General features: G+C 44.8%; 1 protein-coding gene across 1 annotated transcript; it reads right to left on the reverse strand.

Annotated features, from left to right (window-relative positions):
* Positions 1-152: 152 nt before the first annotated feature.
* Positions 153-23,376, reverse strand: LOC308281545 (acidic amino acid decarboxylase GADL1-like; the record flags this gene model as incomplete). The annotated part of the gene is made up of 14 exons (XM_080721778.1): positions 153-326; positions 1,068-1,157; positions 1,318-1,369; positions 9,406-9,605; positions 11,055-11,136; positions 11,332-11,396; positions 11,510-11,626; positions 13,031-13,085; positions 13,534-13,613; positions 14,461-14,576; positions 14,926-15,032; positions 15,592-15,682; positions 19,226-19,352; positions 23,323-23,376. The coding sequence occupies 14 exons, from the start codon at positions 23,374-23,376 to the stop codon at positions 153-155; spliced, it is 1,410 nt and encodes a 469-aa protein (XP_080577904.1).
* Positions 23,377-26,230: the final 2,854 nt, after the last annotated feature.

Raw genomic sequence — 26,230 nt, forward strand, 5'->3', positions numbered from 1 at the left:
CCTGTCGTAACCATGATTTCTACGTTCAGATATGTGCTGGTTTCTATTCAGTGACATTATTTTGTCCACACATAAGTCCTTCCATGAAGAACGGATGAACACAGAGTTAAAGGACATTTGACAATGACACTGAAACTCCTTGCAAAAGTTCATCACAGGTCCTCCCCCAGATGGTTTATCTCATCCAAGAAGAAGTCCAGTTCCTCTTTGCTGACCTGAGGGCTGATAATGATCATTCTAAAGAAGTTAGCTTTGTCTCCATGGGTCTGGTAGCCTACCATCATGCTGCCCTTCTTCATCATGCGTTCTTTTATAGTTGGTGCCACCTAGGGGGGGAAAGGATACATTACAGTGATTAACTATATTCCAGTAAGGTATAATGAATGAGTGAGGTTTGGGGCTGAAAATAGTTCAGAATGGGTTTGTTCTAAGACAAAGACTGCTCTCATGGACACCAGTAATACAATTTCTATTTCTTCACATTTGTTGCTTATTTTCCTACCCTTTCCCACATGACAATTTTGGTGACTTCTAACCAAAGCACACTAACCACAGTATACGTTTATTGTCCCGCCAGGCCGAATTAAGTCTGGGGAGACCGTCATGATTTGATGCATTTTGTTTCAACTTTGGAAGCCAATTGTAGCCAATCAGGATGGAATATGGAAAATCGGACAGATCCATTTTGATCACATGACTGTAGAGATACTGTCTACAGATTTGCATGATTTGTGGACAGAATCTGTAGGAGTAGTGTACAGATATGTGTTTTGAAAACATCGGCCTCATGGTGGCGCTAGAACAGGGCCATGTGAGAAATGTGGGGCGGAGGTTCTGAATTGGCATCAGGGAGTGTGTGTGCACAGTTTGGCCGCGACAGGGCCAACGGCACCGGAGATTAGTTGTTAATAATCTAATCGGACACACGGACGGACACGCGGACGGACGGACACACGGATGGATGGACGGACACACGGATGGACAGGGGTGAAAACATACTCTCCTGGTGGAGACAATAATAATAAAACATAATTGTCATGTCAAAATATAAGCATTTCTTTACTTACAGTGTGGACCTTTTGCCAGAACTCAGCACTATCTGGCATGCTCCTCAGACTTGGTGGAATGTACCAAAAGCAAACGTTTGTATATTCCGGCTATAGGTGATAAAAACAAAAAAAGAAATACATATATATATATATATATATATATATATATATATATCATTGCTGTTAAAAAGCCTAATATAAATGTATTTGATTTTTTGATAATATTGCTCTGTGAATAGTTCCAAAAAACGTGCTTGGAATATCTTACCTGTATCAATAGGCGGAAGCCCTCTCTTTTCTTGATCTCATCTGCAAGATACCTACAAGTTGGGGGTAAAAAGGAAAAAAGAAGGATGTTCTTTCGAATATTATTCAGAGCTAAGGACTGATTATGTTACTGTATTGTTCATCTTTTAGCATTTTGGTTACCGCTCAACAATCAACACAATATATCAAAACTGCACTGTAAAGTCCATTTGGTTCCATTTGTACACTCTCCAGCCGTATAACATCCATGTAATTCGAAAGTTACGTATGTAACTACGGTTCTATGAATCCCGAATGACCGCCAGAGGCGGTGCTTTAAGCACTGAATGATTCCCTTCGCGCATGCGCAGTCGAGCATTTATACCAACAACGTCACAACGTGACCCCGGGATGAACCGGAAGAGGTTATATCTTCCATCGGTTACCGGGGGTTCAGTCCCTACAGAACTTTCTCGCAAGAACGCGAGGGTTCCGAGTGACTGAGCGCTCTGGCGGTCATTCGGGATTCATAGAACCGTAGTTACATACGTAACTTTCGTTCTATTTCATCCCTCCTGACCGCCAGAGGCGGCGCTTTAAGCACTGAATGACTTGTACCAACAAAGTCACAAGGAACCCTGATTACAAACCTTAAACAGTCGAATCAGAGGTTTCCGGGAGGAGGACCACACCCAATGGGTGGGGAGTGGCCACATTTACTCTATAGAACCTCGAGAAGGTGCCTGCTGAGGTCCAAGAGGCGGCGGCACATATCTCCTCGAGGGGCACACCCCTCAGGGCAGCCCAGGAGGTGGAGACACTCATGGTCTCGTGACAGTGCACACCTGGTGGTCTGGGGCGATTACTTATGTGATAGGCATGGGTGATGGTGTCGACTACCCAGTGCGACAGGCGCTGTTTAGAGAGGGCATGGCCCTTATTAGCGCCACCATGGCAGAGGAACAACTGCTCCGATCGCTGGATGCGTGTGGTAGCACCTATATAGGCCCTCAGGGCCCGCACAGGACACAGCTTCAGCTGGTCCGTCTGCTCACCTGGAGGAGGACTAAACTGGGCCAGCATAATAGGCTGATTGAGGTGGGCTGTTGCCAACACCTTTGGAAGGAAGGCTGTGTTGGGCCACAGGGTGACGCCTGACCCGTCCGGATTCCACCTAAGACACGTGTCGCTGATTGATAACGCGTGCAGCTCGCTGACACGCTTGGCAGATGTAATAGCCAGCAGGAAGGCTGTCTTGTACGACAGCCACTTGAGCTCTGCTTGTGCCAAGGGCTCAAACGGAGGCCCGCAAAGGGCACCCAGCACTACATTAAGGTCCCATGACGGGGATCTAAGAGCTCTCTGAGGACGGTCCCTCTGAGCTCCCTTTAGGAACCGGGACACCAAGTAATGGCTCCCCACTGTGCTGTTGTCCACCCTGACGTGATAACAGGAAATAGCTGCCAAGTATACCTTTAGGGTAGATGGGGTCAGGCCTTTGTCCAGGAGGTATTCAAGGAAGTCCAGGATTATGGGCACCGAACAGTGCACCGGATCCTCCCTCTTCTCCCTGCACCACTTGGAGAACAGTGTCCACCTGTTGTTGTACTGCAACCTGGTGGATGGTGCTCTTGCGTTCAAGATGGTGTTTTGAACCGCTTGTGAACGCTGCTCAGCAGCGGGTCGGGCCCTCCAATGGCCAGACACACAGTTGGAGGCGTTGCGGGTCGGGATGCCAAATCCTCCCCCCTAACTGTGAGAGCAGGTCTCTCCTGCCGGGGAGGTGCCATGGTGACCCGCGGCAGAGTTGGTGCAGGAGAGGGAACCATACCCTCCCCGGCCAGAAGGGAGCCACCAGAAGAACTGTGTGACTCCCCTGAACTACTCTGTGAAGTACTTGATGAATCAGAGGTAGAGGAGGAAAAGCATACTGAAGGGCCTCTGGCCAGGGGTGGGCCAGTGCATCCTGGCCCAGAAGACTGTCCTTCTCCGCTAAGGAGAACCAGAGCGGGCAGTGGGTTGACGCTCTTGAGGCGAACAGGTCCACCTCCGCCCTGCCAAAGCGCCCCCCAGATGGTTTGCACCACGTCTGGGTGAAGGCGCCACTCCCCCGATGGAGGACTCTGGCGGGAGAGGAAGTCCGCTACCTGGTTCCTCTCCCCTGGGATGAAGATAGCCCGTAGGCTGGCTAGACGGGGGGCTGCCCACTGCAGGAGGTCCGTGGCGACCTGCAGCAGTTGAGCGGACTTGGTCCCACCCTGATGGTTGACGTGGTATACGGTCGACATATTGTCCGACCGAACAAGGACGTGTTTGCCCCTGAGGTACGGCATAAAGCACCTCAGGGCAAGGTGCACAGCTTTCAGCTCCAGCACGTTGATGTGCTTCATGCAGTCGGCCTCGGACCATTGTCCCCGAGCCGTCCTGCCTTGCCACACTGCGCCCCAGCCCAACGGGCAGGCGTCGGTGGTAACTAGCTCCCTGCGGGATGGGATGGAACCCATAGGGACACCCCCTGAGATGTAGGCCCTGTCTCTCCATAAAGACAGGGCAAGGAGGCACTGTCTTGCCACCGTGATCTCTACACGTCAGTCTCGCTCTGGATTCGAGACGGAAGCTGTTGAGCCACCTCTGCAGGGGCCGCAGGGAGAGCAGGCCTAGCGGCACAACAGCCGCAGCAGAAGTTAGCCTGCCCAAGAGGCGGAGATAAGCCAGAAATGGCAGTCGCCTGCCTCTTTTGAAGCGTGTAAGTGCCCTTATGATGTCGTTCACCCGACGGGGGGACACACAGGCCATCATGCTCACTGTATCCAGGGACAGGCCGATAAAAACTGTACGTTGGCATGGAATAAGGCAACTCTTTTCTAAATTTACCTTTAGACCCAGGCGGGCTGCGTGGGACAGGAGGCGTGCTGTATCGTCTGCTACTTGTGCCCGGGATGCCGCACAAACTAGCCAGTCGTCCAGGTAGGGAAGAACTTTCATGCCTCGGGACTGCAGGGGCTGGAGAGCTGCTGCCACAACCCTGGTGAATACCCTTGGGGAGAGGGAGAGCCCGAAGGGGAGGACATGAAAATATGCGTCTTTTAAATCTATTGAAGTGAACCACTCGTCACGTACGACAGTGCGCACTACGTCTGCCGTGGTCAACATATGAAAAGGCAAGACCTTCAGGTACCTGTTCAGTCCCCTTAGGTCTAGGACTGGATGGAATCCGCCGGTCTTTTTCGTCACGAGAAAGTAGGTCGAGTAGAACCCGTTGGGGTCCTGCAGAGGGTCTACTTCCTCGATGGCGCCCTTGGCCAGGAGGGCAGATAGCTCCTGGTCGAGTGCGAGCGCCTTTGCCGGGTCGCCTATGATGGTCATTTTGACCCGGCTGGCTGTGGGGGGCCGGCGTCGGAACTGAAGCTTGTACCCGTGGGTTAAGGTGGCAATCACCCACGGGTCTGAAGCTTGAGCAGCCCATTGACTGAGCTGCTGATGGGAGAAGTATCCGACGGCCGGTCCCCCGGTCTCAGTGCTTGCCCCCCCGGCCCCCCCCGGCCCCTAGGGGCCCTGGGAGGGGGTCTACCAGGGTCCGGGGCACGAAATTGCCTAGGGGGCAAGTAGCTGGTCTCCCGAGAGCCACGGTTCTGCCTGTGCTGAGGCCCCTGGTCCCTATAGTAGTCTGGTGGCGGGTGGGTTCCTGGAGCAGCCGAGGAGTCCCTGCCCCTACCGGATGGAGGCCTGTTGAAAGGCCTAGGGTACTGCTGCAGAGCTAGCAGCTGCTGCCTTGTCTGCCCTGCCTGGATGGTCTGGTCTAGCGCCTGCTGCGCACCCGGGCCGAAGACGGTTCCCGGTTCTACCGGGAGACCGCGGAGAGTTCTTCTGGACCTCTCTCCCAGCCTAGCCTGGGAGAGCCAGACCTGGCGACGGGCTTGGACGATGGTGGACATCATCCTCCCAAGCTCCTGTGTTAGTAGACCAAAAGCCTCCAGAGACGCATCACAGAAAGTAATGGGATCTGTGGTAGTGCCTGCGTCAGTGGCTGTGGCCTCCTGCAGCGAGGTAGAGAGGGCAATTAGGAGGTGCGACAGGGAGTTGCCGATCCTGGCGGCACGGGCTCCCGAATTGTAGCCCCTGATAAGCAGGTCATCCGTCTGTCTGCACTGTGGCCGGGGACATCTCATGTCCCTGCGCACCACCTCGTCAGGGGGAATGACAAGGGCTGCAATATTGGGCTCGACCCCTGGCATGCTGTCCAGGCCAAGACGCTCTGCGTCGTGCATGGCTGCCAGAGTACGGCCGTTGGCAGAAAGGCGGGAGCAGGCCTTGGTATCTCTCCAGCAGGCCTGCAGTTCTCTAATGTAATCTTCCGCATGCGGCACAGCAAATGCTGTGGAGGCTGACCTGTGCGGGAAAAAGCGGCTAGCAGGGGCTGACCCCGCCTGCTGCGGTATGGCCAGCCTTTGGCGCTCCAGAGCCAAGCGCAAAACGGCTCGCATGGAGCTATCCTCTGTCTCCAGCAGTGAAGACTGGGCAGAGGAGCGGGAGTCCAGATCCGAGGTCTGGGAGGCACTGTCCCCACCCTGATCGTCGTACTCCCGAAAGTCGGTGGCAGATGCAGCTAGTGAAAGCGTATCCTCCTCTGGGAGCAGGTATGGCATCTGCTGCGCAGGCACCCGGGCCCGCTCTGAGGAGGGCTCCGACTGGCGTGTGAGCATTTCTCTCATGCGCCCCAACTCAGAGGAGAGATCATCGACCTTTGATGCCAGTCGGTGGTCTGATTTTGATTTCTTTTTTTTTGTGGGAGGGCCAGCAGTGGCAGTAGCGGCTGCATCGGCCCGGCGCTTTGAGCGTTCAGCTCTAGAAGAGGCCCCTTGGCCCGAAGGGAGGGGATGTTCCACCTCTGCCAGCCTGGCCTGCCTGACTGTCCTTGGCATGTAGCTGCAGTTCATGCATGGGTTTCCCTCAAGTGCCTCCCTCACGTGGTCGAGGCCGAGGCACGTTGGGCATAGATCATGGCCATCCTCCGGATGGAGGGAGGCCTGACACTCGGTACAGAGGTGGGAATTATGCATGCTGGATGGGATGCTACCACACAAACTAGTAATACAGCTCAGGGCGCGGACGCAGCTGGCTGATGAACGGGTGCCGTGGGCTGGGGGAGGGGGCGCGAACGCCGCCTACACCAGCAAACAACACAAAACACAAACACAAAGCCCCGCTAACAAACAGAAAAGTTCAGCAGTACAAAATAAACAGGCAGCGCTAACGCTTGCCGTCGCTATAAATCCGGCCATAAGACACAAGCAGCGCTAACGCTTGCCGTAGCGATAACGCTTAGCACCGTCAATAGTATAGCTTTAGCTACTTTAGCTTACCAAACAAACGTAAACTACTTTAGCTTACCAAACAAACGTAAACGAAAAACAGGCAGCAAAAAACGCTTGCCGTTATTGGCACTATTGCTACTTAACCTTACAAAGCTAATATAAACAAAAACAGGCAGCGCTGACGCCTGCCGTTTCTAAATAATAGCGTTAGCTCACAAAAACAAAGTAAACAAATCGCCAAATGAAAAAAACTCTAGCTTGTCGGAACGTCACGCCAGAGGCTACGTTCGCGGCATCAACATCAACCGTATGCCCGAGGGAAGCGGCGTGAACGCGGCTTTTGCAAACACAGGTTGTCACACTGTGGCTTACCTTGGCTTCGATAGAAGAAAAAACAAAGTAACAAGTCGCAGCTCCTGGAGGGCGAATCCGCTGCTCCGACCTTAGTGGTCGCGGAACTACCGGCAACTTGCAGAAAAGTAATAATATATGGCTCGTCGCAGATTCACAACCTGCGCGCGCGAGAAAGAAAAAGGGACTGAACCCCCGGTAACCGATGGAAGATATAACCTCTTCCGGTTCATCCCGGGGTCACGTCGTGACGTTGTTGGTATAAATGCTCGACTGCGCATGCGCGAAGGGAATCATTCAGTGCTTAAAGCACCGCCTCTGGCGGTCAGGAGGGATGAAATAGAACTGGTTGTTTCTTGCACCTTATTTGGTGAGTTATGCACTTTTGTTTGCACATACAGTATAGAACTTGCATGTACTATGACTTTCCTCAGCCCTGGTCTGTTTACTGGATAGTAGTCGTCTGAGTTACTCTAGTCCATACCTGCTATCAACCTGAAGTACACTCATGTATTGATTTTTGTGATTTGCGGATATGCCTGTATTTTTACAAATGTCATATTATCTCATGTATGTCCTTTCTTGTTGTTGCAGGCTTTTTGCCTGATGATTGTCCTGACATGAAACTCTGAGTTGCAAAACCATGTGAAGCTGTTGTGGTTCTTCAATACACTTCTATATATATATATTATATATATATATATATATCCCACAACCTTAATTAGAATCGCCCCAAAAAATAGTGTGTATGTTTGTCCGTTTGTCCATCTGTAACTCCACGTTCAGCAGTTGTTCAATTGTCTAAAAAACATAATACAAAAATCAATAACGCATGTACCTTGCCCAACATCAACTTTATCACCTTCAGATGTGTCTCTACTTCTCATAATCCCCAAATGTTTAAAATATTTTCCCAAATTTTGGCCTGTAGGCGGCTGTCCTGTGATGCGATTTACATCACAAATGGGCGTCACCAAGCAGCACACTCCCAGTCCGGGGGCACTTCCAGAGAGAGCAACATCACAGTCTGTCTGCTTCACACCAAGGGGGACTAACAGGCACACACACAAAGGGGCCAGGCCCCCGCAGGGGGCTGTAGGCCAGTATATATAAATAAATAAAAATATATATATAAATATATATATATATATATATGTAGGAGGCGAGTTGCTGTGTGTCCATGCTTAGTAATACTCAGCGACATCACATACTGTACGTACGCCCTGCCCTGTATTGCTGTAAGGATATTTCGATTTAAAATATTAACCAAAGAATTTGTTTTCCCGTAAACCACTAGAGTCAGTGTCTACCAGACAAGCATTTGATGAATCCAGTGAGCATCCATCTTCTACTGCTTAGTCAGTGAATCAACTGAGAAGGACAGGAATAAAGATTACTTGAATGGAGAGGAAGAGCATATTGCTGTTATTTATCTCCATCTACCCATCCCACTCTCTATGACACCGGGACAGTGATTTTTGCAGGTCTTTCAGTCTGAGTGTATCAAAAAAGCAACTGGGTTAAGCACTGTTGGTCCAACCAGTTTAACATTCACTAGGTTAGCATCCACCAATGACTCGGCAGGTCAGCATTTCACCAGGTTAGCATTCACCAGCGTCGGCAGGTTAGCATTTAACCAGGTTTACATTCACCCGCGTTAGTTTTACTGAGGTTAGGGTTAGGTTAAGGTTAGGTTTAGGTGTATATCCGTCCCCCTGACTTGCAAGCTTCCGCTGCATTAACCCAGTTGCTTTTTTTGATACACTCGGACTGAAAGACCTGCAAAAAACACTCTCCCCTATGACACCCTGCTGCTTCACTGTGGTTCACCCGTAAAGGTGAGCAGTTCAGGGGGGTCAGGGCACTTCTATCTAACAGTCAGACAACTGCCACGACCTGTATCCAAGTCACTACACCGCGGGCCATAAACAGTCTAGAAGTCCCCTCTAAATATAGTGCAACTGATGCCAGAGACTGCATGGTCATTTTGAATAGCCTGTAGCAATCGTGCATGTAATTCTACAAACCTTGAGCAGATAAGATATTTCTGCCAGCACTGCAGCTTGCGCATTTTCTGTGTGGTTTGTTCCCGCTAAATTTTTTCATTGTATCACAAAAATGCGTTTTGAGCATTACATTCTCAGTGAGCTCAATTCTATTCCACACTGGTTCTGAATGGGGTCTTGACCTCCAAGGCCAAGGACCTCTACTGACCCGCAAGGACATTTGCAGGTCAGTAGAGACTATACAAATATTTCCAATTTGTACAATTTAGTTCCATTTATACACTCTCAGAGTTAAATTATCACTGAGGATTTTACAATATAGATAGGGGTCCAAGAGAAAGATCAAATCAAATGGGCGTTCGTGGCTTAATGCATCAAACTGAGGGGTCATGAGGTTGACAATCACCGCACCATTCTATTCTGTCCCATCAGACTAACCTGGCCATGGCAAGGGCACTATTCACCCTGTCCTCCAGCCCTGTGGTTCCCAGGGCCTTCCACATCAACCAGAACCTGAAGGCATCTGCTTTACGGCTGCACTGGATGGACTTGTCCCCAGTGTCGTAGCTGATGTCATAGAACTTATCTTGCTGGAAGAGGTAGGAGGCAGATGCAGAGTGGCAATGCTTGAGAAGACCCTGGAGAGGCAGAGGAGAGCCAAGGGAATGCATATTAAAATATGTGAATTATGTGAATATAACATATTACATTATTGAAAATAGATAGTCAGGGAAAATTAGCAGAATAACTGTCAAATATGGGAATAAATTCCTTACCAAACAATTTCTTCACCAATGTGTTCGTAAAGGCGTCTAGTAACATATCTAACAAAGATTGAAATTCAACATCCCTAGCAAAATGTTTGACAGCTAGGGTAATTCTGGGTCTCATTCACTTACTATACACTGTACTATAAGGGAAAAAATCACTCCCAAAAATATGCTTTAAGTGGGGTGTGAGGGGTCTAACTAGGTGTTTTTAATTATTCTGAATCCATTGCAAGCATTTGTTTTGCACGAAAAACATTCGTTGGGCTAAAAACTGACCCAAAAGAACTATGGTTTAGTGATGAGTCATCACTTTTCACAAGTTGTATGGGGTCCATTTTTGGCCCAAAGAATGTTTTTCGTGCAAAACAAATGCTTGCAATGGATTCAGAATAATTAAAACCACCTAGTTAGACCCCTCACACCCCACTTAAAGCAGATTTTTGGGAGTCATTTTTTCCCTTATAGTACAGAGTATAGTAAGTGAATGAGACCCAGAATTACCCTAGCTGTCAAACATTTTGCTAGGGATGTTGAATTTCAATCTTTGTTAAATATGTTACCAGACACCTTTACAAACACATTGGTGAAGAAATTGTTTGGTAAGGAATTTATTCCCAGGGTTTTATTAAAATTCCCTGACTAAGAAGGATGAAAAGAATTGGAGAACTTGGCTCTGCTATATCCAATGAGGTTAGATTGCAGATACCGTTCAATGTAGCTGGTTGACATAATGACATCCAACCTCTGCGTATGAGAGTGCTAAAGAACAATGGTGACTTGGCTGGAAACAATCTCTATTTGATCTATGATACACAGTCCAACAAAGACCGTTTCTGATAACACTGTAAGCAAGAAATAGACCATGCAGTTGCTCAGTATTGTGTAATTTCACAATTTCAAACAATATTCTTACAAGGGCTAGTTTACTGTAAAAGTCTGGTTCCACATGTAGTAGGGGGAGAGGGAGTCCTTTGTGGCACCTCGGGCTGGCACTTCTCTGGCATTTCAGCTGGCATTTCGCCTACCTTGACCCTCATACCTGCCTTTCAACCGAGACTCACCACAGGCTGGACAGGCTTAGACGGGAGCTTATTGCTATTCAGGAGCATGTTCAAATCCCCTCTAGCCACATCTAGAGCCAAGAGGACTTAAATACTAAGCGCTATTCAATAGAAATTCTAAAACAACCGATCGTGACGCATTGTTTGGCATTTTTTGATTTTTGGAACACCAGAGTGCACGTGGTGGGGCAGTGCAAGAGAAGATGCATTTAATATCAGTAGCAACAGGATCTGATTACAGGGTTGTCCCTCTTACCTCCTGGTCCCTAACCAAGAAAGCGCAGCACTGCAGGCCAGCCATAAGCATCTTGTGGGGGTTCCAAGCAACAGAGTTGGCCCTTAAGAGACACAGACACAGCACACAGGGTTTCACAGTCAGCCTTGCTCAGTCATGATGTACACTGAGGTTGACTTGGCTCATTCATGAATGTTGCAAAAATGCATGACCAGTATTACAAAATGCCTACTGGTTAACATAATCGCTTGTGACATTGGTGTGATGTGAGCTGACTGAGTGCATTAACTGTTCTTACCTGTGGATACCCTTTAACAAGTGTTTGTGTTTCCTAGACATAAGCGCGCCTCCTCCCCAACATGCCTGAAGGACAAGAAACAGAAACTGTGACTATGCTGACAGTACAGTATGTATCTGGAATATGACAGACTCATTAAATGCATTAAATAAATGAAGATTTATACGAATCCACTCACGTCCACATGCAGCCATAGGTTGTGTTTGCCACAGATATCAGCGATCTCTTCCAGGGGGTCAAAAGCCCCCAGTACTGTTGTCCCAGAAGTGGCATTGACCATGAAGGGCACTGCACCCTGAGAACACATCCACACAACACAGCAAACAAGCACACACATACCAAAGAGGCTTTTTAGAACACTTAAAATATTAGCTGCTTGTCACTATATTTATATACTGTATATATATATATATATATATATATATATATATATATATTAGTGCTGTCCAAAGATTAACATTTTTAATCGTGATTAATCACATGATTTTTGTAGTTAATCGCGCGATTAATCACATAATAAAAACTTATTTTTTATTGGCTCAAACTTGCATATTATGTTGTATATTTGGTGCAGGATGCATCCAAATAAATGTATTTTTTATAATTATACTATACTTTTATTATGTATCCAACACATTACAAACTCAATGTTATTTATTGAATTACATTATAAATTATAACCACTCTTCTGCACTACATAATTTAAGGCAGTGGTGGTTTTCAACCAGCGGTCCTTGAGGGGGTTCCAGCTAAACAGTGGTGTAAAGTAACTAAGTACATTTACTTAAGTACAATTTTGAGGTAGTTGTACTTTACTTGAGTATTTCCAATTTTCCAATACTTTTACTTCTACTCCACTACATCTCAGATCGAAATATTGCACTTTTACTCCACTACATTTATTTGAAAACTTTAGTTACTAGTTACTTTTCAGATACAAGTTATAATATTTTAAAACATACATGAACCACTTTAGCCATGTTGTATACTTAGGCTGTTTGAAAATAGCCGATCTACAAGCTCACAACATGTCGCATCGTGACGCGTTGTGAGCTTGTAGATATGCTATTTTCAACACTTTCATACTTTTACTCAAGTACATTTTGAATTCTGGGCTTTTATAATTGAAACAGAGTATCTCTACATTGTAGTATTGGTACTTTTACTTAAGTAAAATATGTGAGTACTTTTTCCACCACTGCAGCTAAATGATGGAGAGTTGGTAAACCAAATGGACCCTTATAGATCTTTAACTCTTATTTTTGGGGTCTGGGAGAATAAATCTAATCAAATGGTGGTCTGTGGCTCAAATGCTGACTAAATAACACACACACACTCATGGTCTCAGGCCCGTCTCACACACAGTGAGCTTGAGCTCCGTTCCTAACTTTGAACTGAGCTCCGCTCTGGGCTCACCACGCTAATGTTAACAAATGACACTCTGAGATGCGGAGCGCAGAGAGAGCGCTACGGAAGCCCCAAAGGTTACAAAAAAAGGCACAAAAAAAAAAATCGCAATTTCTTTTCTTTAAAATAATTAACGTGGTTAATAGGTTGATGCGTTAATTAGTTAATAACGCGTTAACTTGTACAGCATTTATATATATATATATATATATATATATATATATATATATATATATATACTAATAGCATTTCTGAACACTAACTCGGCTCAACCTTTTCTTATTATCCTTACTTCAGTTTTAGCAGTCATTATCTTCTCCTCCAGCTGTTCAGGTATCATCTTCCCTCTGACCAATACAAAATGAAAGCATGCATCAGTGAAATAATTAATTTAATCAAATTCAAACGATGAATACATTACTGCCAACAACCTGTTCTGAGACAAAGAGACAAAGGGACAAAGACTGGAGGCTTACAAAATAAAGTAATGGATCACTAGTTCACTAGGGCTACTGACTATTTTCGACAACTCTATTTCTATCCAAACAACATAAGAAGGATACATAATCAATCATAATATGAAACTAGCACTAGGCCTATGTGTACACACAACACAACATGATGTTGGCACACTACACAATACAGTGTTACCTGAACTCTGATTGGACCCTTATGCGTCCAGTTGGTTCCATTTGTTACACTCTCAGAGGTAAATGAACACTGAAGCTTTTACAGTGTATTACTAGTGACCATTGAACCACTATGATTATGAAAGGTAAGTCAGAACCAGCATACTTCTTGTCAGACGGTATCACATAAACATTCTTGGTGCCGATTCCCAGGAAAGCCGCTGCTTTGGTAATAGAGTAATGGCACTGAAAAGAAGGGAAAATTGTCATTCAATTAACAGAAATGCTTACATGGTTTGTAAAATTCAAGGGTAAGCTACAATTAAAGACTTTTTCTTGTAATCTTGTTGTCGGCTGTAATTTTAGTAGACAAGACAACGGGGACAACAGGGATGGATGAATAGTTTAGATCATAATAGCTAAATATTATATTATAAAATAGTTAAAACATATCTTAAGTACCAGACACACCAACCCATCTTCACAAAAATGACAGATTATTGGCACTGAAGGGTGACTTTGGCGCCTGCATGCGAGGAAATAACTCTCCATACCAGGAGGTGGCAGTAGTCTGTGTCAAGGCATAATCTAGCAGAGTCAAGCTGAGTTTCCCAAGAACATAAAGGTTTGTCCTTCTGAAGAATGTTCAGAATCTTCACTCAAGTTCATGAGACCAGAAAACACATATTTCTGATTTGAGACAGCCTGGTACTTGAGTTGATAACACACTGCAGCTCACTGTTCTAATCAGTTGTGCCTTTTTCACTCAAATTGTCAGCATCATCATCATATCTACCTGGCATATGAAAAGGCCATCTTCTATAACTGCTACAGTCACCACCTTTCATCACTTACCAAGGCCTAGCAGCTTAGTAATGTTTAATTAAGTCTAGCAGGGATTTGACCTATTGAATCAGGCCATTATTTTTGCTCCAAGCTGAATAAATCCAAACTAAATCTACCCTAAAATGTGTATTCCTGTCTGGTTGGTACCATGGTAAAGAGTATTTGAAACCTGTTTAACAGGGAGTAAACATCATAATACATCATCATTTATATACATTTCAATTTAGTATGTCCTATAAAGTCCTACCTCCTGTGATGTGAACAGGGCCAGTCGAGGTATGGCTGAGAGGCCGAGCTCTTTGACATCAGGACAGTAATGGTATCTAGCTACGTTTATGGCATACATATTGGACACTGAGCCACCTACAGAGAACACAGGATTGCTGTTAGTACATTATTTCTTACAAACAGACCTTAGTGTAAGATGTACATTATTTCATTGATGCATTTTATTTCCAAAGCTAGAAATTGACACGTTGGACAGCAATGTGTCCCTAATTTATCAAGATTCAAAATATTCCCTTGTTTTTTGTTTTGAAAATGCAAACAAATACCTCAGTAGGTCAGTTCACGCTTTCTTCTGAGAACCAGAGAAGGTCATATTCTATCACTTGTTAATGGCAACATTTTACTGCACCAAATTGGAGAAATCTCACTTCACGATCACTTACAGTATAGGCTACTATTCGTCCAAGTGTAATGGCACTCTAACCTGGGTTAAAAAGGCCATCTCCTCCTTCCCAGCCGACAAACTCGATCATCTTCTTTAGCACAGCTTCCTCCGCCAGGGTAAAAACTGGAGCCACCTCAAACGTGTACCTGACAAAACATGTATGCAATGTTACTCTAGCATGACAGCATCCAACAATGAACATCATTTAAAATAGCCAGGTTAAGCTAACTACAGTATTTTTGTTGTACTACAATTCAACCATCTACAAGCTCACAAGTTGTGATCTTATAGATCTTCTACTTCTATTTTCAAAACAAAAAACAAGGGAATATTTAGAATCTTGATAAATTATCAACTTTTCCACCCTATATGTGCTGGGGAAAATACTCTCATCCATTACAATGACCTGACTACTTCCCCTGTGTGCTTCCTTGAATTCAACCAGCAACTTTGTCTTGTATCCACCAACTCAACATTGCAATTTACTTTAATCTCTCAAGCTCGACAACTCTTCCACAATCTTCAAATGTCTTTATCTCTGACTCGCAAAAACATTTGACATCTGTTTGTCATTTCTGTTCACAAAAAATAAATACATTTTAAAATATCTTTAAAATAAGACATTAATAAATCACAACATAAAATAAATGAAAAATAATTTAATTTAATCAAATATTTTAGAAAACCTCCAAAGAAGTGACTCACAAACTGGGTTTCAAGGCCTCTGTGATGAAGCTTCCAACCAGAGAGTAGGGGTCCATGCCTGCATACAGCTGGTTGTAGAAGCGAGGATGGCCTGGGTAGAAGTGACACTCACACAGTTAGATCTCTGCCACATGCATAGTTGGGCACGGGAGCAGGTTGGGTTAGCGCCCCAGCCTGTGTCTTCCGTGAGGAAGAAGCCCAACAAATCCACGGTGAGGCCTTTAGGAGGGCCATTCAAGCCACAAGCGGAGCCTGCAACTCCACCTTGCCCAAGTGGAGCTTGCAATACTACCACTGGCCAACCCTTGCGGCCCAACCACCTGCAGCAGCCGAATGGAATGTTTGGATTGGGAGTCTGGTGCAACGCACAGGTTCTGAACCTGGTGAGAGCAGGAGAGGACCTGGTGAGACGTAGGAGGAGCCCGGCCAGGAGTCAACCCATAGAGCCTAGTTCTTCCATGCACCAGAGTGGCGTTGCCCCCAGTCCCGGCAGAGTAGTTCCGGTGCAGCACATTGAGTGACCCTGGTCTTTCCCTAATAGGACTGATCGTGGATAGCTACTGGGACGTAAGTCGGGACTTGATCAACCCCGGCTGGGTCACCTGGGCGAGGGTGTATGATGTTGCGAGACCCGAAACACCCGTCGACCCCAGGCTACATCACTGATGTTACGTCCCAGTTGCATCCTCGTGATGTTTTTTCATTATTAGTTATATTTATAGTGACTCATAGGAATAGAATATGTGACAACCAGGAATAGTTTGGTGACCACCGGAGAGTCGGTTGACGGCCGGAATGTAGACGTCACCCGGGAGCAGGTTGGGTTAGCGCCCCAGCCTGTGTCTTCCGTGAGGAAGAAGCCCAACAAATCCACGGTGAGGCCTTTAGGAGGGCCATTCAAGCCACAAGCAGAGCCTGCAGCTCCACCTTGCCCAAGTGGAGCTGGCAGTACTACCACTGGCCAACCCTAGCGGCCCAACCACCTGCAGCAGCTGAATGGAATGTTTGGATTGGGAGTCTGGTGCAACGCACAGGTTCTGAACGGAGAGGACCTGGTGAGACGTAGGAGGAGCCCGGCCAGGAGTCAACCCACAGAGCCTAGTTCTTCCATGCACCAGAGTGGCGTTGCCCCCAGTCCCGGCAGAGTAGTTCCGGTGCAGCACATTGAGTGACCCTGGTCTTTCCCTAATAGGACTGATCGTGGATAGCTACTGGGACGTAAGTCGGGACTTGATCAACCCCGGCTGGGTCACCTGGGCGAGGGTGTATGATGTTGCGAGACCCGAAACACCCGTCGACCCCAGGCTACATCACTGATGATACGTCCCAGTTGCATCCTCGTGATGTTTTTTCATTATTAAAGATGCTGTTCATGTGTTGTGCTGCACAGTGGCATGAAACAGGCTTTCGACAAGCATTTGTAAATCGTAATTCATTAAGTCATGTCAAAATATAGATACTCTAGATATAGAGTGTATTTTTGAGCCATTCGTTTTGGAAATCAAGTTTCCAAGAAAGCAAATGGCAAAACCTTGATTGAAAACAAATGTTAAGGTCTGCGAATAAAACCACAAACTTCACAGACTTTGCATTCCTGGCTGTATTCTCTTCTCAGTATTTCACCATCTATTTATGACCCATATTATTTGACATTGGACACTAGAAGGGAGCTGTGTCTACTGGTGCACTCTGAAGTTATTTTGAGATAAGGGTAATAATTGTGGCAGGCTGAGGTTGAGAGGGCCACTGCTGAAATTTGACATAAGATGTCCAGGATTAAACAGAAGCTAGAGCCCTTTCCATGACATTGTTCTGTATCTGTATCACCCGGCAGATCCTGTCCGTACGTCAGTGAGTCAGTGGGTCAGCGGTCAAAATTGTGAAAATAGCAATCAACATTTTGAGCATGTATCAGCTATTTTCACAATAGAACCGTGTTATACAAAATGTAATGCCTCAACTCTTAGAGGGTGGGGGGGGGGGGGGGGTCCCCAGTTAAAATATGATTATTTTGGGGGTCGCAGCCTGAAAAGGTTGAGAACCACTGTTTTACACAAGTGACAGGTCTTCAGCGTACCTGCACTTAAAGGGGCCCCACCATGAATTTCAATTTTTTCTTTTTTTTCTTGTGTTTTGGTCTTCCCAGTGTCTCTTCCAGCCCTTGCCTTTCATTTCAGTGATTTTCTGAATGGGCGGGTCTGAACGAGCCCTTGTTTATGTCACAAGGCCTTCTTTATGTCACAAAGGGGCTCATTTCCTATTGGGCCCCCTCGAGAAGGGGGCGGTACTTTTTGGGAGGCTATATTCTATTGACACTGTATATATATATATATATATATATATATATATATATATATATATATATATATATATATATATATATGAGTTGGAACCATGAGGTAAAGTTGTACTAAAATTGGCTTGAATTGGATTGACTCTACATGGTTCTCATCGTGGTACCATGCTAATCTTCTCTGTATCGTTCCAATTTTAGCCCAAGGACAGCCAAGTATAGAGCGTCGCAGTTTAAGCCCCACCCTGCCCTCACTCTGGTGTCGGAAGCGTTTTCCCCATGCATTTCATCCATAGACATTTCATAAAGTATTTATTTAAACGTCTTTTAAGCCTCTGACAAAGCCACCCCGGCTTCTGAGGAATCATGACAATAAACACAATTTTTTGCATGCAACGATTAATTAGAAAGCTGAAAAAAGGGCAGGGTACAACACTGTGTACATAATCTTTGTCAAAACTGCAGAAACTACAATCCCAGAAAGCATTGAAATGACATTTGTTGCCTGAAATATATCCCATAAATCACGCTCAGTTTAGTTATCCAGGCCAGCATATGGCCTGACATGTAGTGATTTTCATCTCTGTGGACGCTCTTATCATCATCTTTAAAATAGTGCATCATGATTGTAAAAGAAAGACACTCACTCACGGAGTTCTGCTAAAGTGCAATAATCTGCCGGGCAGACCCCCTGTCTGCAAGTAGCTATTTCCGAGGTAACCGCAAGATACGCAAAAGAAGAAGCTCCACCAATCACAGATGTCGATTTCACCGGAAGTACATTTTTAGCAGTATGGGTAATGCAGTTCTTCTCCGTGCAATCTTTATTAAAACATGTTTTTACTAAAACTAGAGTGATTGCATACATACTCGGGGGTTCTACAGGAGCATATAGAACCATTTTACAACCACAAGCCTACTGGTAAGTGTTCATTGAATTGTTACGATTGTATGGCTGATAATGAAATCCCCTATGGGGTAAATGAATGGGCAGTTTACTTCCGACACCTCACTGCGATGCTCTATACAGCGCCCCGTTGACTCTACATGGTTCTCATCGTGGTAACATGCTAATTTTCTCTGTATCGTTCCAATTTTAGCCCAAAGACAGCGCCCCGCTGCCAAAAAAGGGCATTTTGGTATTGCATCTGAAACGGCTTGGAATTAGAGACAGACAGAACATGACATTTAAATATCCGAGTGGTTGTTTAGGCTAAAACCTGTATAAAACCGTATTATATATATATATATATATTGAAAAGCATGGTGGGGCCCCTTTAATCTGCAGGCAGATTCATTGTGTGAAGGCTATTTCCTCGTGAACTGCAGTTTGAGTCCTACCGGTCTTGACGCTGTATCTAATGGCATCTCTGCAGCGCTGTAGGATCTTTGATTGTGCCTCGCCTCCTTCCCTCAGCTCCAAGTCCAACAGCTCCTTCAGCTGCTCAGGGTCACGCCACTCGCACACCTGACCATGATGGAACAAAAGAACATTAAACCAAATTACAGTAGCCGCACCCTTTAAAGTATGAATCTAAATGTAACCAAATGCACCCTTACTGTACATTTGCATACTCTCAAAAGGTTGACAAATGGATACATTTGACCACATGAAATGTGAAAGCATTGAGAACAATAAGGGTGGGTGGTTTAAAAGTATATCCATATTGGTGCGCTGCCACTACTATTATATTACAATTATTATTCCTTTAATTTAACTGCTACTGTTGCATTACTACTACTATTACCATTACTACTACCATTGTTATTGTAGGATTACAATCAGTGGTATAACTGTAGACCAGAGGTCTTCAACAGGGGGTCCGGGATCCCTAGGGGGTCCTCAGAGTTACTACAGGGGGGGCACCAAATCTTTGTGTGATAGGATCATGTTTTTACAAAACTATTCTTAGTGGAACATTAGCCAAAAAATAGCAGATCTACAAGCTCACGACTCGCAGTAGATCGGCTATTTTTGGCACAGAGGTTTCGTGTAGAGAGAAAAGAAGAGCAGACTAGTAGGTATTGACAGTTCAAGTGGTTGAATATATTATTAATCCAACAGATGATAGTGCTGTAAAACAAGTCTAATGTATAAGAAATCCCATGAACATTTTAAATCTGCAACACAATTTTTTACGTTATGTAGTCCCTACTTCATCTCTCTCGCTCAGCTAAGGGGTCCTTAGCCTGAAAACGTTGAAGACCCCTTCTGTAGACATTTTGACCGCCTACAGTAGATCACTCAACTGATCTAGTGAACCTGGACATGTGGTTGTAATTGCGACCGAAGGTCGCATATACCCTGAAAAACCGTGTCGCTTGAGTGACTTTCCTTCCTTCCTCATTCCTTCCTTCCTTCCGAAAAAGAAAAAAAAGGAGGAGGAGGATAAAGATACCAAAAGGAGAGAGAAGAAAGGGTGGATGAGGTACAATGTGTCTCAGAAAAGAAAATGTAACAAGGAGGTGGCAACGGGGCGGCTAGATAAAGTTATTAGGCCTGGATCCGACTTTAAGTCGACGCACAGGATTCCAGAAGTGTAGCGCTTATTCGCTCTTGTATCAAACTGGTACTCAAAACGTTCTTAGAATTTAATATATATTTTCTAAAGTAAATATGGGGGCGGCTGTGAAAAAAAGAGAAGAATAGAAAAGAAAAAAAGGAGGAGGAGGATAAAGATACCAAAAGGAGAGAGAAGAAAGGGTGGATGAGGTACAATGTGCGGTATCCTCCTTGTCAAGCTCGACGTTGGGCATTTGGACCTATACATGGAGAAATGGAGCGAACCTGTTTGGCCTAAACATGGACATGTGGTACAGAATGACTCATATATGGGCATAAAAAGTATGTCATGTGACATCACTTCCTGTACAGACAGTCAGACAGACAGCCATTGACTCCGGCCTAACAATGGCTACTATGACGGTAGTCCCATATGACATGATGGACTGGACTATCTCCATATATAGTTCCACATCTCCATGTTTAGGCCCTATCGCTCACACCCTAGGTGTGGTTGGCGATAGGGCCTTTCTGTGTGGAGTTTGCATGTTCTCCCCGTGTCTCCTAGGGTTGATACCCTCACAAAAACATGAACAAACTCCCCCCAGAATGACAACAACTAGAATCGTCAGAGAAACGCTGTGGTTGGCCAGATGGTCAAGAATTGGCGATGTCACCCTGAGGTCGCATTCCACCGTCAGGTGTCTTACTAGTAAGTAAGTAAGTACATTTTATTTGTATAGCACTTATCACAGAGATACCTCACAAAGTGCTTTACATAGAACAGGAACAAGCACAATAAAAACATGCAAATAATAGGAAGCAGAAAAAAAACAGAAATATACAGTGCATGTCAGAGAAACAGAAAACAAAACAAAGTACAGTACATTTCACAAGTGGAGAAGTTCAATAACTTTCCCCAAAAGCATGTTGAAACAGTAGTGTTTTTAGCTGGCTCTTAAAAATATCCACAGACTCTGCAGCTCTCAGGCCACGCGGAAGGGCTTTCCAAAGTCTGGGCGCTACAGACTGAAAGGCTCTATCACCTTTGGTGATTAACTTAGTTCGAGGAATGACCAGTAGACCCTGGTCAGCTGACCTTAGGGCCCTGCTGGGTACATAGGGTTCTAGCAGGTCTGTCACATATTCAGGTGCTTGGCCATGCAGGGCTCTGAAAGTGAGCACCAGGACCTTGAACTGAATCCTAAAATTAACTGGGAGCCAGTGCAAAGAAGCCAGAATTGGAGTAATATGACACCTTCTGCTGGACCTAGTTAACAGTCTTGCTGCAGTGTTTTGAATGAATTGAAGGCGATCTATGGATGTTTTATTGAGGCAGGTGAGAACTGAATTACAATAGTCCAGGCGGGAGGACACGAAGGCATGGATAATCATTTCTAGGTCTGAATGGGAGACAATGGACCTAAGTTTCGCTATATTCCTAAGGTGGAAAAAACAGGTGCGTGTTACTGATTTTATGTGTGAGTCGAGGTTCATGGCCTGATCGAAATTTACCCCAAGGTTCCTGATGTTGGTGCTTAAATTATTTTTGAGGGACCCAACAGAGCCAGCCACCCTGGCTGCTACACCTTCAGAGGCCACAATAAGTACCTCAGTTTTTGCCTCGTTTAACTGGAGGAAATTGCTTGATAGCCATGCCTTAATGGCAGTTAGGCACTTGTTTAAAAGAGTAAAATTAGAGTTAAAATCATCAGGGCATTCAGGGTTAAAAGAGCAATATAACTGAATATCATCTGCGTAAAAGTGGTAGGAGATGCCTTTAAAAGAATTTATAATGCGTCCTAATGGGAGCAAATATAGCGCAAATAAAATCGGACCAAGTACCGAGCCCTGCAGGACCCCACATGTAAGGGGGACTGATTTTGACACATGGGGGCCTACTGCTACAGAAAAACATCTACCTGTGAGATATGACTTGAACCAATCAAGGGCACTACCTGTGATACCTACCCATTCCCTTAGCCTGTTTATCAAAATGGAGTAATCCTCAGTGTCGAATGCAACACTGAGATCCAGTAGCAGCAAGATGGAGCATTTACCAGAGTCGGCTGACATTAGTAGGTCATTTGAGACTCTTAGAAGAGCTGTCTCAGTGGAGTGCTTTTTGCAGAACCCAGACTGGAATTTATCATATATATTGTATTCAGTTAACACAGATTCAAGCTGGTTTGCAACAACAACAAAATTCTTGACAAAAACGTTAGCTTGGAGATGGGCCGGTAACTACTTGGTAATGACGCATCCAAGCTTGGCTTTTTTAAAAGTGGCTGAACGATTGCCTGTTTAAAATAGGCAGGAACCTGGCCAGAAACTAAAGAGAGATTAATAATGGAGAGCAAGGACAGTGTCTCTGCCTTTGACCACAACTACTGGGACACCCGATCCGTGTCACAGCACCAACGTAACACTCAGGCGCAGGAAGGGGCACATCTTAACCACATGACTAAAGGGAAAACTCCCCTTTGGCCGGGGGAGATATTTGACTTTTGGTCCTCGGGCAGAGGCTCTGGGCCACTACACTTGCCAAGAACAGGATCTCTCCTTTGAGTGACTCAAAGTGACTGACTCATGTGTCTCATATGGAGTATACTGTAAATTGGACTTAACCCTTTCCTCTCCAGGTCACTGAGGTAAAAATGTGTTGATAGTTAAGATCAGTCTTCATATTTGATTGATCAGAATTGCATGTCATTTATGAAACACACACTTATTGAGCTAGGAGATAATGAAAATATGATTCCACATTTTTGTGTAAAGGGGAGTTGTTGGGAAGTAGGAACCCTTAGATCTGTCAATAATATATACCGGTAGTAATATAATTAGCTATACGAGTGTACGTATGCCACACTGTCATAATAGAATCGAATTGTTCACAATTTTCTCAGTAAAATAAACTGGAAGAAAATGGAAATACCTTTTCTTTTATATCAGTTGCCTTCTTCACTGCATCCTCAATGATCATGTCCATAGCTTTATGGATAAAGCTCTCGTCTGTAAACTGGTCAACAGCGGGGCCACCGTCTGTCAGGACTGGAGCACACTTTACCTGAAGCCCAGGATCCAGTACAGACTTTGGTCCCTTACTCAGATTCTTTTCTACAAGAGTAAGAAATGTAGAATTGAGTGTTCTTGACTCATGTTGATGACTTTCTAATGTTTTCCACACAGGTCTTAATATAATATATAATGTGACAGTGATAATAAATACGGATATATAAAGAAATATAGCTATTTCTGGTTTCAGTGTGATTATTACATAATTATTACACAGACAAAAAGGTTGCATGATTTATTTATAGGATGATAATAATTCCTGGACTTGTAAACATACATCTTAGAGTGTGTGAGAAGCTTTCAAAGTTGACTAAAACCAAAAAATGCAGCAATTTGCTTATTTTCACCTCGTTTAAAAAAAATCTATGCAAATTATGCTAATTAGGAAAGGTTGTATGACTTCACAATGTAACAGATGAATTCCCGGACCTCACAAACATGGACTTAGACTATTACCGGTAGATCACCTTTATAAGTTACCTAGAAGCAAAGTTATTTCCTGTTTTTGGCAATTAATTGGCTAATTATGCTAATTACAAACCCCAAAAGAAAAATTGGAGACTGAGAACCCCAAGAATGAAGATACCGGTATACATGTCTCCAAAAATTATCATTCCAAAATTACGGCCAACAGAATCACTTGATTGGTTCCCCCACTACATTGTGGCTGAAGTGCCTTTCACCCACTGTAAAAGTAAATGTTTTTTATCCCGCATGTGTCCCCATGTCCTTTTCAGATCATCCTTTTGACTACAGACATTGACATTCTGTGTCTTGTGTGAGTTGCAGTGTGTCATTTGATGGACCTTCCTTGGTCTACTCCCCGTCCCAATAATTAATGTCTTCAGTGATGTCAGAGAGGGGCTGGACATCACTCAGGGGGGACATCTCAGTGTTGGAGTGTGGAAACTGGAATAGAGACTATTCAGTTTGAACTTTAATATATTTTTCAGGACAGAATTTATTTTGCTGGTCACCTTGTTCTTATTTTTTCATGCCTCTAATTATAGACTTTGACTTTTCTGTCAAAATAAAAAAGTGGGAGATTGTAAACGTTCTGTTTTGTATTGCACACCATTATGCCATTTATGGTACAGAGTTTTAGAATGTTTACGATACTACCCAGCTGCTATTGCGCTATACGCAGGCTTTTACCAGTCAGTCTATTGTGTATGGCAGTGGCCACAGTGTTGTTATTTTGCCTGACGTTATACTGAGTAAAATATATTAAGAAGGTTGTCATTATTGACTTATCATCTCCTCTTGTTGAAGACCGTGGCCCAATCAGGGACCAGCATCTCTGGCAACGTCACTACTAACAGGCAATGAGGGACCAGTATTCCTGGTGTTGCCAGGTGATGTCATTAGTAATAATCAGTTTCTTTGGAAGCGGTGATGCCAGTGGTGCTTGCACACAAGTAGGCCATATGGCCTACTTCTGTGCGAGGCGCAAGTTGCCACATCAACAGAGTGCATTTCTAGTTGTTCCTGTGGTAGGATCCTCTCCTATATAACAGACTGCAGATACAAAGAGTCGGTTGTGCTCAGGACGGAGTCAACAGCCCATTGAGAGAGCTGCCAGGACCCTTTGTTAAGGGCCATAGCCTAGTGCAGTTTTGTTTGTTTGTTGTCTTCTTTTCTTCCCCTAAGTTTTGCATTCATTCCCTGAGTTCTCTATTTTTGCTGTTTGGTAAAACATAAAATAAAAACCCTTAAAGTGAATCTCAGACTGTTCTTTGAATTTTACAGACTCCCATAAGAAAAGATGTGGCTTAGATCAGTGGTTCTCAAAGTGGATTCCAGGCAGGGGCGCAGGAGGCATTTTAAAAGTGAAGGGGACACATCTGGGAGGTATGTGCGCGCGCATAGCGCGCGCGAAAAATTTTGGGGTATCCCCCCCACTTTTGGTGATATCCCCCCCACTTTTGCCCCGAGGAGGGGGGGACATATCCCTGTGTCAAACCAAAGACACATGTCGGCTGCTGTCTTTTTTTTGTTGTTGTTGTTGTTGTCAGAATTCGCCTGGTCATAAAGTTTCATAAATCATGAAAATTAAATCACTACAATTTGTTCTATGTATGTGCATGTTGACAAGTTTCAAACCGAAGACACCACATGCATGTACAGTGTTTTACTTTAGTAAAATATTCTGTGACCAGTGAGTGACACTGACAGTGATTCTTTCACTCTTTCACTGATTTATTTTCACGTGGGGCCATGAGTGATTGCCTCATTGGTGTCCATTTTTGGGTCCGACATGAAAAAGTTGGGAACCACAGTAACAAGAGGAAACGTAAAATGTGTTGACAAACGAAATTGCATTTCCATTATGCATCTGTTCAAAGGTAGGTCTACTTACATTGTTGCTTGATTTAAAGAACGACGTTATCGTTTTTTGGTTTTTTGACCGTTTCATTTTGACTGAGAATGATGTGAGACTAGCCTACACACACCAGCAGCAGGTCCAGCACCTGCAATGACGGTCTCCTTCTGCCACTGCCTGCCTGCTTGTCACTATCGCGTTGCATTAATTAAACTCATTCAGAACAGCTGAGCTGAGCTGCCGACTGCACTGCACTGCACTGGTGGGACTGTGCCTCTAGAGGGCAGTAATACGCCTTGAAATGAGAACTACTCAGTGTGTACAGTATAATCGATCATATTTGCGGCTTTTTCTTGGACCTGAACACTGGAGGGGATATCCCCCCCACCCAAAAAAAGTGGAGGTGTTAATCCCCCCCGTCCCCCCCTACCCCCTGCGCGCATGA

The sequence above is a fragment of the Nannobrachium achirus genome (genome assembly GCF_963921795.1).
Source record: "Nannobrachium achirus genome assembly, chromosome: 3".
Lineage (NCBI taxonomy): Eukaryota > Metazoa > Chordata > Actinopteri > Myctophiformes > Myctophidae > Nannobrachium > Nannobrachium achirus.